The sequence below is a fragment of the Arvicanthis niloticus genome, chromosome 19, assembly GCF_011762505.2.
Source record: "Arvicanthis niloticus isolate mArvNil1 chromosome 19, mArvNil1.pat.X, whole genome shotgun sequence".
NCBI classification, from domain to species: Eukaryota; Metazoa; Chordata; class Mammalia; order Rodentia; family Muridae; genus Arvicanthis; species Arvicanthis niloticus.
Genome location: NC_047676.1, coordinates 30646022 through 30665574, shown reverse-complemented (window position 1 = coordinate 30665574; position 19553 = coordinate 30646022). Strand labels below are relative to the sequence as shown.

The following is a 19553-nucleotide window of genomic DNA, read 5'->3' as shown; positions in this document are numbered from 1 at the left end:
ATTTAGTTAGTTGTATATACTTTTTTTTTTTTTTTTTTTATGAAAGTGATTTTGAAAGGCTAGTTAGATTAGACTGACAAAGCAGGGGTGTGGAGGGCATTAGCTGGCTCTTTGTCTTACCCTCTCTGCTCTGTGCATACACATGATCCCTTTGCTATGTTGCTGCTGCTAGGTGCTTTCATTTAGATGCTGTAATTAGCCTTGGGAGTATGGTAAAACAGGCCAGGTAGAAGTGAGATTAGCACTTTTATTCTCATAACTTTTTTATTTTGAATAAAACCCTAGGTAATTTGTGCTTGCTCTTGGAAGTCTTGGTTGAATAGTTTCAGCCCACCTCAGACCTGTCCTACACCCACTGTGCACTGCTGTTCTTGGAATACAGCTGTTTTCTTGGAGCCCTAGCAGAATGGATCCTTCACCAAGTTTGAGGGAAATCCTTTGTTTTGCAGCTTTTATTTGTGTACCTTTGTGGTAGAGTTCCAGATCTATAATGGGTAATATTAATTACATAGGTGCATGGTCACTTTACAACCTTGGGAACCCCAGATTTCTGAAAATTACTGTTTTTTCCCTCTGTCAGTAACCTGATAGAACCCCACCTGGCTTAAAGTCATTTGTTTTGAGCCTGACTGAAATTTTATTATTAATGTTGATCTCTATAGTGTATCTAGTTACATGTTTTACCAAAAACAGAAAATTATAATTTGTAATTAAGCAAGGCTACCCCTAATACTATCTTGGGATACTCTGATAATTTACATTTTAAAATGATAAATGGGGGCTGGTAACATGGCTCAGCCTTTAAGAACACTGGCTGTTCTTCCAGAGGCCTTGAGTTCAATTCCCAGCAACCACTTGGTGATTCACAACCATTTAAGTGATCTGATGCCCTCTTCTAGCATGCAGGTGTACATGCAGACAGGGCACTCCTATATTTTATATATATATAGTTATGTATGTATGTATGTATGTGTGTGTGTATGTATAGAATAAAGAAACAAAAAATAACAAATGAATTTTAACCTGTCTAATTACTAAAATTTAGATGAGAAATTATAGACACTAGAAGTATAGGAAACGTGTCAAAGGCACTGTCAGAATATATTATGCAGACATGTTAACAGTGTTTCTTAGTTACTCTTCTATTGCTGTGGTAAAATACCAAGACCAAAGCAACTTAGAGAAGGAAGGATTTATTTGGAGTTTATGGTTCCAGAGGGGTCAGGGTCTGTCACCATCATGGGCAGGAAGTAGGCCAGCATAGGTTCTGGAGCACAGCTGAGAGCTCACGTCTTCATTCACAGACAGGAAGCAGAGAGAGCCAACTGGGAATTCAGAAGCCTTTTCTGACCTCAAAGCCTGCCCCTAGTGAGACAGACTTCCTCAGCAAAGGCCTGTCTCCTATGACTGTTCCTAGAATGCAACCAACTAGGGACCAAGTACTCAAATGCTTGAGATTATGGAGCCATCTCATTTAAGCCTCCACACAGTATATTGTGTTCTAAACCTTTGATTCTTGGGGAATATATGTAAAAATTGATCATGGTGATTTTGTTTGCAATAGCCCAAAGCTTTTGCATGGTTAAAAGTTTGGATTTTTGATTATCAAGGCCATGAAGTTGTTAGGAAGATCCAAGTGAAATGTAGGAAAGAAAAACAGTCACTTAAAAATAAGTGGACTAACTTCCAATTACATTAGACAAATTAATTTTGAAATATATATATTTGAAATATATATGCATATATATATGTATGTGTATATGTATATACATATATACATATATGTATATATATATGTTTTAACCTGACTTAAAACTGTCATGAAAAGGCTTAATATGTTTCCTTTTAATGCTCGAGATTTGAAGATTAGCCAATATGTTTTTTTGTGTGATGATTCTGAGCATACTATGTCTTTGTTGATGTATATTAATGATTATACCTAACCAAAAGATGCCTGCTGAATAGTAAATAGGAAAATATTTACAAGGCATTGGTCAAAACTTAGACTATGAAGACAAGACATAATTATGATAAAGACAAATTTAACTATGGTAAGACATGTAGTAAGGTGTGTCAGTGATATTTACAAACTACGTGCATAGATATAAGTAGACTCTGGAGTCTTAATTTCCATTATTCATATTACATAAGGAAAGAAATTTTGGGAAGCTTTTTTTCATTTTAAGATGAATTATTTTGATCATAGGGTTTTTATTAAAGTTGACAGGTCCTGCAGCTTAAATCCCTGAGATTTTTCTGTAATTGGAGATACAGTTTAGAGTTAAAGTTTCAAGGCATTTTCCCCTCTGTGTCAGACTTAGACTTGCAATTAAAATTGACTGAGACATGGGAAAGAGCGCTCTGAAGGCAGGGTAGGACGGAGGCCGTGAGTGTGGGCTGTGAGGAGGGGAGACAGGCCTTAAGAGAGGAACACTGGGAATAGAGAAGAAATAGATATGAAAAGAGCTCCAGGAAAGATGTGTGTGATATAGCATGACTAGGACAGGAAAGTCGTGGTCTTAAAAGGCTAAAGAGGAAAGCAGGCAGGCAGCCTTTGAGCTGGGTGGATGATGAACTTGAGGTTCTTCAGTAGTGGGCAGAGAGTGGGCAGTGATGTGTAGGAGCAGAGAAGGAAGAAGCCATTCACTTGTGTCTGAGGAGTGCAGCAAAGAACAATGTCTCAAAAACCGAATGAAAAGGCTTTAAAGGAGATTTCAAAAGTCAGAGACTGAAGATAAGTGACAAAATAATTAGGAGAAATGTAAGAATGAAATTAGGAATTAAGAATACACGGCAATAATAGAATGTAGCATGGTAATATTCCCTAGGTTTCATACTCAGATGGGCTGCATAGTGCAGGTGTATTTGTATCTCTAGCCTGTTAGTAGTTTGTGAGTGTGGTGCGCCTCCCTACACTCATAGATGACACGTGTTAGACTCACGGGCTGAACTGCAGCCTTATTTATAGAGAAGACCAAACGTTACAGGAGTTGCATATATGCAAGATGTGCACACAGCTCCCAAGCAGTTCTAGAGGATTCAGAATTAATTTCATTAGGTATAGAATAAATCCCATTATTGGGGCGTATATCATAGTTAATTGTTTTTGCATTTAGACACAGATGTTCTATTCTTTCATGGGGTTCATTTAAATAGTTATTTTAAAGGCAAACAATTTTTCTCTTAGAAAGAGCTCCTAATTAGAGGACTGTGGATGCCTAATTACCTTGCAGTTATCGTTGTAAGATATGATAGGTTGACACAGAAATGATAGCAGGACATGTAGTATTGTAATCATTAAGCAGAATTGCAGGGTTTTTTTTTTTTCATATTTTCTCAAGAAAAAATCATTAAAATTATTGTTACCAACATTGATTTGAATGACAGAAATTTCTGTAGCCTGAAAATTGGCCTTTGTAATTTTTTTAGTACATACTTGTGCACAAAGTAAAAGTGCTTTTGTGTGTTTGATTCAGTCTTCTGTTTTTTGTTCTAAAACTGGGTCTCACGTAGCCCCAGATGGTTGGAACTTACTGTGTCCAAGGTTGATTTTTAACACCTGTACGTCATCTCCCAAGCACTAGGACTACAGGCGTGCCACCATACTTGGGACAGTTAATCTTTTCTCCTGGGCATTTATTTGCTACTCAGGTTTACTATATTTCCATATATTGTGAAAAGAAAGAGGCAAATTTAAGAAAGGACTTGATTTCTTTTTCATCCATTCAGTAGTTCTTTCTACCTAGTTCTTAGGTAACTCTTAACTTGAGAAGCTGAGGTAAAGAATTTGATGTGGATGCGTGTATGCCTGCGTGTATACGCATGCGAGTGTGTGACTCACAAGGTAAACATTAGATGTCTTCCACTCTTAGTTTTTTGAGACAAGGTCTTTATTCTACTAGGCTAGCTGGTCAGTGACTCCAGGAACTTACCCATCGTCTTCTTGCCCTCAAGCTCTGGGATTACAGACATATGCCATCACACCTGGATTCTATGAAGGTGGGTGGGTACTAGAGATCCAAACTAGAGTGCTCACGCTTACACGGCAGGTACCAGTTCAGCCATCTCTTCAGGCCCAGGAGTGAGGTTTTCTGATGGTAGATAACAGGAAAAAACGTTTTAGTCTTTTTTGTTCTTTTTGTATTCCTAGGAATTGCTGCTATGTCTTTTCTTTGTTTTTTAATTATATTTGACAAATTTGAGCAAAGCCCATTATGTTTTAATTATATTAAATATGTTTGTTCTTATTTAAAGATGTGGAACTTTATCAGTTCAATAAAGTGTATGGGGGGAATTTTATTTTGTTTTATTTCTTTTTTTGGTTCTTCATTTAGAAAGAAGAACTTTGAAGTAGCACTACTTTTTTTGTTTCTTTTTACACACACACTACAACTGTCATTATAGTTAATCATAAGATTAATTTGAAGTTCTATTGTAAATTCCTATTTTAACATCCACAGTGCTGACCTGGAGTCCTTTTCTTTCCCCTCCCCTCCCCTCCCATTTATTTATTTATTGTTATATAAATGCCAGATTTTACAAGGAGACTAGTAGTCTCTAGCATCTGAAACCGTAACAAAACATTGTCTTATTCTTGATTTTAAGCACTTGCTTATCGGCAGCCGTCAGATCTGTGAATCTTCATACATTCCCTCCTACCTCTGAAACCAGTTAGGAAACAGCTTGATGGATTTTAAACTTTTATGAGTTTATTTCTAGTAATATATACAGTTATTCATTAAAATTTTGAGTGGCTAGTGATGCAAACCCATTATATTTGTAGGTGTTTGTTTTTATTTTCTTGTTTGTTGCTTGTTCATGTTTTAAGATGAGGTGATTTTTGCTTGCTTGTTTGTTTTGTCCAAGCTGTTTGTCTTTAGACAGATTCTTTGTGTGTAACTCAAGTGGGCCCTGAACCCACTATGTGGCTTAGACGGGCTTCTGAATGGTGATCAAGCAGGTCTCCTCCCGTCTCCCAAATACTGGGAGGCACTAAAGCTTTCTTAGGTCTCTGCTACCTTTGCAGTATTACTGTGTTACTGCCTTCCTTTATAAACCACTTCCCACATCCCTGACCTTTTTACTGGCTTGCTTCACAGGGCTACCGGATAAATAAAACGTGTAATACTTAGTAAAATTAATATATGAGCACATATATAAATACTGGTTACCACCACCATCATGAGTACTTTTATCACAACATCCTAGTTTTATTAAAAAAAAAATAATTGATTCCTATTTCCGATGCCCTTTCTTTCCTCCTTGCGTGTGTCCTCCCTTCTGCCATGCCTTCCCTGTGTGTTTCAGCAGGGCATCTGTAGCCCAGGCATTCCTCATTCCTGTGGCAGCCCAGTCTAATGAGGAGAGTGCCAAGCAGAGTGACCATCCATGCTCAGCTCTGCTGTAATACAGACATAATTCTTAAAAACCAGTTATGTGGGCGAAACAATATTTGGCCCTTGTAGTTGTAAATAAGATGTTACTGACCTTTTGAGACTTGAAAGCCTTTCTAAACTCTTGTCTTATGTAAATTCTCAGCTAATTTTTTACTCTCATTTTGCACTGAACACATTAGAAAACAGAATATATACAGATAATGCTCTAGTGCACACAGAAGCTCATCTAAAATAACGAGTTTAGGTAAAAAGAGCACTGAGAAATTAAAGACAAGCTAAACTGTAGGTTAGCAGATTGAAAACAATCTTGAAAGTATTCTTGATGCTGCTGAATGTAGTCAAGAATATATTATTGACAGCACCATGCTCCCTTATCTTAGTCGGACCATTAAACTCACATTAGTTTATTATAATTTACTTTTCTAACACATACATTTCTTTAAGGGTTTGTTTGAGAGTTTATTTTATGAAAACTATTTTAGATAGACTTATTACTATAATTACTATATAAATTCAGTTATTCTTTGTCTGTTATAATGATTTCAAACCATTCATACTAAATAGAAAAAGAACCTTATAATTTTCTAATATCTGTATAGCATTGTGATTTTACTATTTCTGTATGGGCTATATAATCACTAATACAGTTCTGAGAGGTAATTGTTTATACTTTAAATATGATCAAATCTTAGATCATGAAAGTAATGCATTACTCTATAATAAAATCTATTGAACATGTATATATGAAACATTTTCTTGAGCTAACCACATAATTGGCCCATAAAAACTGTTATTGTTAAGCAAATAACTTTTAATTATAGTTAGTATTTATTGAGTAGTTATTGTTTTCACTGTAGATAGGAAAATGGATCCCTGTAAAGTTAAGTAATTTAACCAGACTACATGGTTTTGTGAATAAATACATAAGCTGGAGTTGAGTATAGTTAATTTTTATCCCAAAGGTCACTTAAAATAAGATTTAAATAAAATACATTTATTGACAGATAAGATATTAGCATAGTTAATTGCTGCAAGTTATAATGGAATGTAAAAAAAATTAAAATTAAATGTTTACTCATCAACAAACATAGGTGTTTGAGAATTTGAGGAGAATTGAGCAAATAAGTGTGTGTGTAAAAGAGAAATGAGTGATTGTTTATTATAGTTTTCTCCTAATGGTTTTGTAGGGTGTGTGTGTGTTTATAGAACCAAAGGATAGCTGAATTATTTGTATTCTTTTATTATCCTTATTTTTATTGTTTTGTTAATAATTTAGTTATTCTTTTTTAAAAAGTATACATTGAGCTTTCCTAATCTGGAAATTTGAAATTGAAATTACATCTGACCTGATGTGACAAGTTCCAGTCAAAACACAGGGAGTGGTATATGATCATCTTTACACTGTGTGAATAAGGTGTGTATGACATAAGTGAATGTCTTGTTTACATTTAGAGCTCACTCCAAAGAGATTTTATTTTATTATGCAAATATTCTAGAACCTGAAGACATCTGAAATCCAGACCACTTTAGGCCCCAGGTACTTCAGATGAGGATATTCAATCTGGGCTATATTTATGTAACAGAACTTTGTACCACAGTTAACACAGAGCAGACTGTACCTGTCTTAGTTGATGTGATAAAACATGATGACCAAATGCAACCTAGGAAAGAAAGTATTTATTTCAATTCATACACCCACATCACAGTTGGTCATCAGGGAAGTCAGAGCCAAAACTCAAGGCAAGAACCTGGAGTCATATGCTGATGCAGAGGCCATAGAGGAGTGCTGCTTACTGGCTTGCTTCTCATGGCTTGCTCAGCCTGCTCTCTCATATAAACAAGGACCACCTGTCTAGGAGTAGCACTATCCACAGTGAGCTGGGCCCTCCTGTGTCAATCATCAATCAAGAAAATACTCCTAACAGGCTTGTCCACAGGCCAGTCTCGTGGAAGACATTTTCTTAGTTGAGGTTCCTTGTTCTGAGATGAGTCTAGATGCTGTCAAACTTGCCAGCCCAGCACTTGGTTCACATGTCTCCTTAAATTTGACAGGCTTGTGCACCACCACTTACATAAACATTGCTATCCTTCCCGCCCGGTTTCTGTTGGTTACATCATCTTCCAGCAGTCACTGTCTAATCCTCCCACCACTGCATTACTTTAATCTGTGTGTTAACTACGGGTAACTGGAATGACACTGCACACTTCATCTGCTGGCTCCTAGTAAGATTCTGAGACTAATCTGTAGTATTCTAGGAGTCTTATTTTGTTGATTGGTGTTTCAGTGTCTCACTAGACTACAACTGAGTAGTAGAACTTCTGGATCATAGTTATCGTACTTGTACCTTTTGCTTTCTAGCAGGGATATAATTTTTTATGCTCCCCTAGCAGTGTAAGGGCCTTAATGCCTCCTTCCTCTCCAGCACTTAGTGGTGCCAGACTTTTTTTTATTTTTGCCCTTCTTGTTAAGTGAATCCTCTGTGATTTTAATTTTAGGTTTCCTCAGGTTTTGTTTTAGCTCAGTGCTTGGGCAAATGGATGTGGCTCCTGCCCACACAGAGAGCAGATCTTTCCAGTTGGTCTACTCAGACTCACGTCCCAGTCCGTGGATATGTATTGTATATGTGTATGATGCATACTCTCACATTTGAACAGTCAAGCTTTGCTGCTCTGCTCCTCTGGGTCTTTAATCTAGTCAAATTGGCAATGAAAAAATGGTTACCATGGCAGCTGTTAGTATGTTTTTGTATCTTCCTTGTTATTCCAACTTTTTAAACAAAAGTTACTTTTGTATTCAGAAGTACTCTACAAAACAAACATCAACATGAATAATATAATTTATGGTGACAGAAAAGTGATACTCTGGCAAAAGCTCTGTGTGTGTGTGTACTGTGATTGGCACAGTAAAATATATAGCACATATTTATTATATTTAGATCTTTGAAACTACCCCTTTCCCTTTTTTACTTACACTAGCAATGTGGAAAAGCTGGGCATGGTAGGGGATGCTTGTAGTTCCAGTACCTGGAAGCTGAGATTGGAGGATTGCTAATTTGAGGCCAGTTTGGGGCTATATAGTGATACTCTGTTTGACAAAGCAAACAAGACAGGAGCAGGAGGATTACCTTGCGTTCAAGGCCATCCATGACTGCCTTTAAGACTGTTTCAAAACACAAAACAGGAATGGGCATGCAGTTACGTTGTTCTCTTCACTGCCATGGAACGTGCATTCTTTTTAAGTCATTTCTCTCCTCTGCCTTTCTCTCCCAGTGAGTCCTAGGGAGGCTTTGAACTCCTGCTTCTTTCCATATACCTCTGGAATTACAGGTGTAGACCATCAAGATGGCAGGCTGAGACTACTGCCTTTATCCAAGTCTGTCTTTGAGATATAGTCCAGTGAATCAAGTGTTTGTGTCCATTCCCAATTTGTTTTTTGAAATCCTAGTCCCCAGTATGCTGCTCTTAGGAGGCTGAACTTTGGGAAGATACTTACTTTATGAGGATGGCCTCTCATGAACAGATAGTGAGAGTGTCTTTTGTCTTTTCCCCTTTCTCCACCATGTGAGGAAATAACGAGAAATTAAAGGGAAGAGGATTTTACTCATACTTTACCAGACTTACTCTGGCCTTATGCTTGAGGCTTCCAGAAGAACCTTGAGAATAAATTTCTGTTCATAAGATACCTAGTCCGTGTTCCTGTTTCATAGCAGTCTGGACCAAAACACAAAACTGTTTCTATTCATACATGCTTTCTTCAGTTTCTTAGTGTAATAGCAGTCAAGTATATACAAGAAACTTTATGCTCTACAAAGTCTAAGACACTTTGGCTCTTATCTTAGACTTCTACAGAAAAAGTTTACCAAACCCCAGTCTAACAAGGAAAGAAGAAATAAACAATTTCTCATTTCATTACCAGGATAACCTTGACCCACTATAAATCAAGAGTTCCCTGATTGCAGCATTGTAGCACATGAGTATTAGATAGCATCTCAGTGCCTGAAGAGGGCTTCTTACTCTTGTGAGTTGTCCTGGGAAGTAACATGCAGTTTGGAGAAATGTGTTTTCACCAACTATTTACAAAGAAACTGAACTTCCCATAGTTTGAGGCCTCTGTCAAATGCTTCAGTTCAGTCTCTTATGTGGGCAGTATGTGTTGAGAGACCTGCCTTCCATACAGTGCCTGAGACAGAACCTGAGGAGAAGGGGAACTCAGTTGATTCCCATTGACTGAGTGAACTCAGAGAAGATTGCACTCTTAACAACAGACTGTATTTTTTCAATGTCAGCAGTTTCAGCCTAGAAAGTTTGTGGCTACTCTCCTAAGGCAATTCTGCTAAGTCTTAACTTTGTGAGTTTGTAGATCGGAGTAATGTCTCTTGAGGAATTCTTTGGTTCCTTGGATTTTTAATGAACTTTCCTCTTTGACTCTGGAAAATGCATAGGTTCTAAATTACATTATCCTAAAGGGATAATGTAGGAAATTTTGTGAACTCCCATACATTGTTAAATCATTAGCATGTTTTCCTTCCTCATTTTGTGTTTTATGGATACAGCACACAGAACAGTATTACAAAGCACCAGCAAAGACCTTCATCGAGCCTTTATATTTTTTTAAGGACCTGATCTTTCTTATTGCTAGGCAGATCTTTAAGTCATTAATGTAGACTTTTTTTTTTTTTTTTGGTGTTTTGTTTGTTTGTTTTTTTTGTTTGTTTTGGTTTTTTGTTTGTTTTTTTGTTTTTTGTTTTTGTTTTTGTTTTTGTTTTTTTGAGACAGGGTTTCTCTGTGTAGCCCTGGCTGTCCTGGAACTCACTCTAGACCACACTGGCCTCGAACTCAAAAATCCACCTGCCTCTGCCTCCCAAGTGCTGGGATTAAAGGCGTGCGCCACCACTGCCCGGCAATGTAGACCTTTTTCAACCCACTTAAAACTAAAGTGAATTTCACTCATACAAAATTTGTAATTTACAAAAGATGAAGAGAGAAATGAAGGGGGTGATTTGAAGTAGCAGGTGCTAGCTTCAAAGCAGAAGGGAATTAGCAGTTTCGGTTCTGGGTGCCGTGCTTGCTGAGTTATCCACATTGTCATGGCCATCACCATTGTAGTGAAGTTAGGTAGAAGAGAAGCTAAATGCAGAACAGGACACTTTCATTTGGTAAGGAAAACAGTAATTACAACTAATAGTTTAATTACAGTTGTGAAAAATATACCTGATAAATGTTTTTATCTAAGTTTTTGGTTATTTAAATTTGAACAATATATTTGGTTCCTGTTGCCACCTAATAACTAAAATGAAAGTTGTGATGTTTAAGACTTATGGTTTCGTAGTTGAAACTTATTTGTAGTTGAAGTCAGCCAACTGTGCATTTGGGGAGAAGGCTTACAGCGCTGTAAACTGAGAACCAACATGGGAGGTTTGCTACAGCATACTGTATGTTTGGTTATGGTAATACTCTGATGCTTATGTTAAATTGTTTTGTATTTTCTACCAGAACCTTCTGATAACTTGAGGGAGATTCTCCAAAATGTGGCCAAACTGCAAGGAGTATCAAATATGAGAAAGCTGGGCCATCTGAATAACTTCACTAAGGCAAGTAGCTTGAAACTGTTCTGACACATTCTTTTATTTGACTCAGTAAACATTTCCTAATCATTAAGAGGTTTTGTGACTATTTACTTATTAGTAGTACTTTTCTGATTTTCTCGTTTTTTTCATCCTGTTTTAAGTTTCTGAGGAGTGTTGCTATGTTGTATACGCTGGTCTCAGAACCCCTGAGAACCTGCCATTTCCCTGAGGAATTGGAACTACAGTTGCACATCACCATGCATAGCTGTCAAATGAATGTAAATAATAGGAACATGTTCATATTGTAGAAAATGCAGTAGGCTTAGAAAGAAAACAGAAGCAAGTCACTGAGAAGCCTATAATCCAGTCCCTTACTGGTTTATTGATCTTGTTAACATATGCCTATTAATCTGTTATGCATCTTAGAAACAAACATAATTTCCAGAGACCTATTGTATTTCCTTTCCCTTCTCCTGATTGTTTATTCCTATCTTTGACATGGAAATTAGAGCTCAAGTGAGGTGCATTTTATGGTTTTATTTCCTTTTATTAACTATCACTTTTATATTGTTGATCTTTATGTAACTCAAATAAGCCACTGCCTAACTGTTAAAAACAATTTTATCAGGCTTAGGAATGCTGTCATGACTGGCTTTGCACACCTCAGTGTGTGGCTCTACTTGTCTTGGGGTAGTTTGAAAACTAGGGGTAGTTGTAAGATGGCTCTAACTGCTATTGTTGACGTTGTGGCACCAGCCTGAATCCTAAAGCATTCTAGAACAGTGTTGTCTAATAGAAATCCATGTGAGCTTGGTGAGAGAAGCACATGGGTTTAATTTATATAGCTTTCACTAAACTATCCAAAAATTGCTATTTGTTAAATGAAGCATAAAACATTAAATAACTTAACTTTTCATACTAAATCTTCATAATTGAGTATTTTACACTGATAGATGCCTCAGTTCATTCTAGAGATGTTTCCAGTATTTATAAGCAGCTGTGGCTGGCACTGCCAGGAATTGGATGGTACCAAGATGGACCTTTGGGGTTTGAGCCTTCAGTCCTAGAGCAGCACCGTTTTTCCTCTCTGTTCTTGGTTTTTGTTGTTTGTGTTCTTTTTTGTTTTTTCCGTCTAGGCTTTGGAGTGAGGGGATCAGTTTCTTGATTCTCCTCCCTCTCTTTCTTTCCCTGCTTTCTCTAAATGTCTTTCATAGCACTTCACTCTGTTTTTCTCTACTTAGTCTATGCTTCTTCTTCTGCATTCAGGGATTGTCTCCCTTCCTCTTCTCTGCTCCCTCTCCTTACCCTCTTTAATCTGTGCCCTTATCCCACCTTCCACTTTCTGTGCCTCCCTCTACAACGTTGTTCCTCTCTCTCTTTGCTAATTCTTTTTTGCTTTATGTTCCTTTTCTTCTCCTGTAGACTGTGCAGCTTCTGTAGTGGCAGTTTCCAGACTCTGTGTATTTTTTATTTTTAAATCATATTTTAAAATTAACTTTTGCCTTTTCTGCTAGTCTTGGTGCTAGCTTCTTGTTCTCTGTTTTCAGGTACTTGTAGGTTGGAAAACCAGATAGACTTGGTAGAAAGTGCTTACAGTAAGAGGGATTAAGTCCTAAGTTGTGGTCTAAAGAGCTGCCTCATAAATAAATCCATTAACTTTAGACTTGATAAAATTTACTTTGGCTAATGATGTAGGAGAAGCCTGAAGCTTCAGTCAAGTCTAACCCTAACTAACAAAGACCAGTCTTGGAGAAATTTCACAGTACTGTAAAAACTGTTAGATGCAGGATCATGCTGGTTTGTATGATAGCTCTATAGCAGACTGCATGGCAGTTGGGAGCTTGTTTTTGATTGTGTTTTTTACCTATTGACTAGTTTTTCACTAACTCTTTAAGAAGATAAGCCTGCTTAATTGTTGAACCATAGGTAGTAGATCAGGGTTCTTCAGTGTTTTGCACTATTGACTTAATAAAACAGGTAATTGTTTTAGAAGAAGGCAGAGGCTTGTTTGTGGCTCTATCCACTATATGACAGGAGCATTTATTTAACACACCCCAATTGTGATAAGCAAAAATGTCCTCAAGAATAGTCAAATGTTCCTTAGGAGATAAAACGCCTCCATTTAATAACTGCTGCTGCTCCAAGTCAATGTGTGTGGATTTTGTCATAGAATTCACTCATTTACCACACACAAGCACATGCTGAATTTGATTGTAATAGCCTCTGGAATGTCAGAGTTAGGTATAAAAAAATACTTATTGAGGTAGCATACCTGTGAAATCTGCATGTACATGTGCTGCTTAGTGTAATGGAGAGATTCTCAAACAACTCAGTAGCTTGACTGGATAAGAAATGAAAAGGTAGTAATTACAGTACTAGAAGACAAAGGGCTAGGTGGACATTCTCTTCTGTTTGCACCAGAACACAGCGTTTTCTGAATATTACCTATTGGGTGTAAGCTAGAGAATACTATTTCTTTAAACTAAGCTTCTCAGACCCATGACATACTTTAGGCTTTCTACTCTTCAGCTTCTCTTTATTCCAGATCTATCCTGTTGCAGACTTTTGATTGTAATATGTCAGATTGATAAGATTTTTCATTTTAAGTATAGGCTTTAGTTGTAGCTAGCATTTGCTTTACTGTTAAGTGTTAACTCTAGCGTTGATGTTAATTGTGCTAATGTATAGGGTGAACTTCTTTCCTAAAACCTCTTCATAAGCCACGAAGCAAGCAGACTAGTGATATGATCTTTTAATCACTTGACTGCCACACCATGCCTGTCCTCTGAACATCATCACAGTAGATACAGCAGTGTGTATGGCAGACTGATGATGAATATAATTTTGGTGTTCTATTTTTACAACAGACAACATGTTCACAGTATAACCACCTCCTTTCTAAAGATGAGGATACTTTAAACTCTTCATTCTAAAAATTTTAAAGCTTTGAAAGCATCTTTATTTGTTATTTTTTTTAATGTAAGGGGTATATATGTGAAGCAAGTATAAAATGTGAAAATGGCATAGAAGATTTTATAGTAAAAAGTTAAATTCTTTTCTCATTTGCTACCTTTCCTCCTCCAAAGCACTCTATCATAATCCAGAGGTTATTGGCTGGAAGCTACTTAGTTTTTGTGGTAACAAACATTGGGTAAATATGTTTATGTGAGTGTCTTTTGTTTGTTTGGGTTTTTTTTGTTTGTTTGTTTACATTATAAGAGTTAAATGAACGAAATACAGTGTTTTGTAAAGTGCTCAGTTTTATTTATAATTTACTATGTGTATACAAAGTAGTTTTAGATGAGTTTAAGATATCAGTATATTATAAATACAGGTTTGTATGTGCCTGTATCCAGCTATGTATATATTGATTTGCAGCTTGCATGTTTTTCACATTGCAGTATACCATAGAATGCTTTCCTTTTCTAAATATACCATTCCCTTTTTTTAAAATGTTCACCTCTGTGTTTTGTTATGTATGTATAAATTACCTTCTAAGAGTTAGGCGTTGTGGTGTAGTCTGTAATTCCAGCTACTTTCAAGGCAGAGGCGAAAAGATCTCCAGTTCAAGGACTTGATCTAGTGAGAGACTCAGTGGTAAAAGAGTTGCTGCCAATCCTAATGAGCTGAGCTTAATCCCAGGGACCCCTGTGATGGAATGAGAGAACTGACTTCTGCAAGTTGTCCTCTGACCTACACACTCGCTGGTGGTGCACCTGTGTGTACACACACACACACACACACACAAACACAAATAAATAAATATACATGTAGTTCAAATTCAGGGCCTGTCTGAGCTCTTCAGTCAGACCCTGTCTCACAGAGTTAAAGAGTGGGGAAACAGTGATGAAGGATAGCTCTTGCCTAGCATAAATAGGCTGTGTGTCTAGTCCCAAAACAGTAAAGAAATAAGGGCTGGAAGATGTCTTAGGTACTACCTATTGCTCTGATAAAACACTGACCACAGCAACTTACAGAAGGAAGAGCTTTGGGTGCTTAAGAGTTATAGAGGGATATGAATCTCCTGTGTAAGGGTAGGGTGTAGCTCTGTGGCAGGGCCGCAAGGCAGCGTGTCAGCAAACAGCAGACATGTTGACTGGAGCAGCAGCTGAGAGCCCACAGGCATTTGAAACCTCAAAGTTCACCCACAGTGACATACTTTGTCTAACAAGGCTCCTAATCCTCCCCAAACAACCACCAGTTGGGGACCAAGTATTCAAATGCCCAAGATTTATGGGGAACGTCTCACTCTCAAACCACCACAGATGGCTCAACGGTTAAGAGCATTGGCTGCTGCTCTTCCAGAGGACTAAAGTTTGACTTCCAGCAGCCACCCCACCCCCCGTAAGCATAGAAATATTTATGACAGGACTATAACTTTCTAATGGTATTGATTGGTATTAACTTTACTATCAGTAGGCAGCAAATTTAACAAACCTTAAGTAACTTGACTAAAATGAAAAAAAGTTAGTTTCTTACATAGTTATGATGATGAAATATTGGGTCCTAATTTTACACAAACAATTCATACTGACAGTGCATCACTGGATTTCTCGTTTTCCCTCTTTTTGTTTTAGATTCACTTATTTTATGTGCGTGAGTGTTTGCATGAATATATGTCTGCGCATCATGTGCGTACTTTGTGCCTGCAGATACCAGAAGCGGGCATCAGATCCCCTGGAACTGGAGTTACAGTTAAGAGCTACCATATGGTACTGGGAATTAGACCCAGATCCTCTGCTACACTAGCCAGCGCTCTTAACTGCTCAGTCATCTCTCCAGCCCTAAATCACTGCCCCATCCAACGTTCAGGGATGACTGACCGTTTGTTATTGGAGAAAGTTGTTGTGCTTTTCCTGTTGAAAACTTATTTTTCCACTTTTTTTTTTTTTTCGCATTTCTTAGTTGTACAGTTTTTTGTTTGGGAATGAGGCCTCCTGAGCTTCTGTCTCCCTCCATAGCATATCTGTGGGTGTTTTCCTGGTTTGGGCCATGTTTAGCCAGCCATTTTTGTGAGACTTCCTGGGTGTAGTTTCTCTGGTGTTCTTAGGAGGAACAATCTTATAGCAACTACTTGTTCTTGTAGCTCTTACAATCTTTCCACCTCTGAGCCATTAGTGCAGGAGTTGTAGATGGGTCAGCTGGGAACAGGCTCTATAACTGCGTTTTGATCCAATGTAGTTTTCTGTAATGGTTTTCATCTTTTGCAGAGAGAAGTCTTTGATGAAAGAAGAACAGTTATTTAGTATTATAAACCAATAGTGTAGGTGTAATGCTTATATATCTATAAATCTATAAAAGTAGATTTTATTTTTGATGCTTTTTCCAAATTTTGTGAAGTATTTTTAGTTTACATCTTCTTCAACAATAAATCTTATATGGTACTTCAATTTTAAGTGGACGTTTTAGATCTATTTTTCGGGTTTTAGGAAACATGGTTTTATGTTGTATTTATTGGTCAGCTTTTGAATAGAAACTAGTTTTCAAATTTTATAACTAAATTAGAACCACATGTAGACACCCATATAGGTGGCTTGTAAACAGTGCTCTCTATAAAATAACTAGAACCAAAAAACAACCTGGGTGGTCATGCGCATGCCTTTAATCCCACCATTCAGGAGACAGAGTTCCAGTACAGCTAGGGCTACACAGAGAACACCCCTAACTCTCCACCCCAACCCCCCCCCAAAAAAAACCCCAGAGGTAAAGACACCTAACTACTTGGCTATCAAGAAGTACAGAGGTCAGAGGTTCAGTGAAAAACTGTAGAAGTAGAGACTTCCTTCTCTTGTACTCAAGGAATACTCACTGACATGAAACACAGAAAGAAACAGGGTCACGTGTTGTTTTGAAGACAGGTGCAGAAGATTTCCCCTTCATGAATTTGTTGAACCTCAGAGCCGACTAGAATGGGAAACTTACTGCCTAAGATAGGCAGAAAATTTGATATAGAACTTTGTAGTATTTTTATAAGATAGAAATTAAATTTATTATTCTAGGAACTAGGGCTTTTAATAAGAAGCTTTCAGTTGAAGCCTTAGAGGTGAGGAAGACCTGGAGGGTGGCAGTCCTTAGAGAACAGCCCTCTAACCTGTACTGAGTACCATCAGTGCCAGAGAGAAGTAGGCTGACCTCACTAGGGAAAAATGGCTCAGTCTGCAAAGAGCACAGGAGCCAGCAAAGGACAGGGCTGACTACACGGTCAGATCAAAGAGCCCCAAAGATTTGAATAGTCATGTAAATATCAAAGAAATAGAGAGAACTGTGGAGAAAATGGATGAAAAAGTAAGATTTTTTCACTAGAATATTAGAAAGTTTTAATTTAATTTAAGAGAAAAGTATGTTATCTAAAATTTGAAAGTCCCTAGATGTGTTACTGTAGTGGTTCTCAACCTTCCTAATGCTGTGACCCTTTAATAGAGTTCCAGATGGTATGGTGACCCCAACCAAAACATTATTTTTGTTGCTACGTCATAATAATAATTTTGCTGTTGCAAATCCTAATGTAAATATCTGATATGCAGGTTATCTGATCTCTGGCCCCTGTGAAAGGTCGTTCAGAGCCCAGATTGAGAACCACTGGCATTGTAGAGAAGGTATAGACATTAGAAGATGACGTCAGTAGAAAATATACAACAATTGAAATAAGAAAAAATTGAAAACAAAAGAAAAGATGATTTAATGAAGGTGCATATACCTTTTTGCCAGCAGAAGAGAAGAGATTTGGACAGAGTGGTTTTGAAGAGATAATATATGGAATGTTTTTAAAAAATGGTAAAATACTCAAAACCAGAGATTTACAAAGTGTTATTTATTCTCTTAGATACAGAGGAAATCATAGCTGAACAAATCAAAATAAGACTGACAACCAATGATGAGAAAGAAAATGGTTGAAAGAATCTAAGGGGAAAAGACATGTTTTGAAAGAGCAAGACAGCAAGATTTATGCTAGACTCTGAGCAACTAAGTAGCCCAAAACTTTAGGAAGAAAATAGCAGCTAAACTAAATTTAGTGTATTCATCAAAAATGCCTTTAAAAACTAAAATAAAATCATTTTCAGACAAAAGCAAACATGGAAAATTGTTAACTACAAGTGTAGGCAAAAGTAGGATCAGAACCTCAGCAAACAATATCACTAGTGACAGAACAGAGCTTGTGACCAGTGGGGGAACTGTGACATTAGGGAAGAACAATAAAGGGAGAACGGATGTGAATATGAGGTACTACTGACGATGTGTGGGTTGAAAAGCAGACAGTTAACAACAGTGATATCTTCTGTATCCTGAAGGATAAAAAGAAAAACATAGGGAAGATGAGGTTAAGAGTAAATGGGGTCTAAGTACTGAAAGCACCTGACATGGAGGGCATGGGGAAGAAATGTTGTCTGTTAGATAATCAGCAGTGCTTGTAAACACAGTGCTGACTACTGGGAGTGGTGAATAAGACAGCAACACTGTGGGAGAGAAATACAGCAAAAGACAAAAGATGACAGTTCAAAATGTGGGGGGAGAGGTCACGCTAAAGCTGTGATTAAGTCAAAGTTAAGATGATAGAAATAATGTAGTGTATTTTTATTATACGATTATAGAGTTTTTAGAAATTAATTAAAGAAAAAGTCCTATTTTTGAGCCTAAAATTGTGCAGAGACAAACATATAAATTTAAACTCATATGCAAGGTATTTTTGTGTTTCTTCTAACAGCTTCTTTGTGACATTGGCCATAGTGAAGAAAAACTGGGATTTAATTATGAAGACATTATTATTTGGTAAGTTTAGTTCAGTCTTTTCTTCCATCCCTTATTTTAGTAACTTCCATTATAAGAAGTTATAGCTAGGATGTCCGCAGCACATGCTCATCCATTATAACAATTTAAATTATAGCTAGGATGTCAGCAGCAGCTCAGTTCTATAGAAATGGTGTTTGGCTGAAAGAAAAATTCAGTAACAATCAGTGACTGTTGTGTGTGAGCCTTAGTTGAGGTTTTGTACTGCTGGATACAAAAAACTAAGCCTAAATGTTCAGAGTTCCCCGAACTTCTTTAAAAATTATAATTAAATATTAAATTTACAGACCGAAATTCACATTCTTTCCAGGAAATGTAGGACCAAAAAAACCCCTAGATTTTACCTAAGAAAGTAGTATACCCATTCTAAACTTGTTGTATGCTAATAGCTAATTGATCAAGCAGTTTTATTGCCACTTTTTGATGTTCTATATGAATGTTAGCATTAATATAGTAGTATGTATTTGCTACTGCTGAATAGCTTGTTACTGGTTAAACTAAGTATCCTTTGCGACATGTGGAAGCACAGATGCAAATAAAGGGTACATTGTAGAAACACCTAATGATACAGTTTGAAAAGATTATAGGATTTCTTCTTGCATCTATACAATATGCCAGAAGATTAATAAAACTCCGCATTGGCTGGATTACTGTGACTATTCGGCAGAAGCACAGAATAAAGACATCACCAAATAAAATTCTTTACTTTGTAGTGTTTTTTGTTTGTTTGTTTGTTTGTTTGTTTGTTCGGTTGGTTGGGTTTTCTTAAATAGAATTAATTGTACATAACAAAAGGTTTGGGATA

The 19553-nt window shown here is 37.0% G+C and overlaps 1 protein-coding gene across 3 annotated transcripts in view; it reads left to right on the top strand.

The window, feature by feature from the left end:
- The window catches only part of Rictor (RPTOR independent companion of MTOR complex 2), an 89759-nt gene that overhangs the window by 15562 nt on the left and 54644 nt on the right, over positions 1–19553 (top strand). For all 3 annotated transcript variants that reach the window (XM_076916147.1, XM_076916146.1, XM_034523404.2), the window contains exons 3-4: positions 10890–10987; positions 18666–18730. In XM_076916147.1, coding sequence (XP_076772262.1) covers positions 10890–10987; positions 18666–18730 — 163 coding nt within the window. The remainder of the gene's footprint in view (positions 1–10889; positions 10988–18665; positions 18731–19553) is intronic.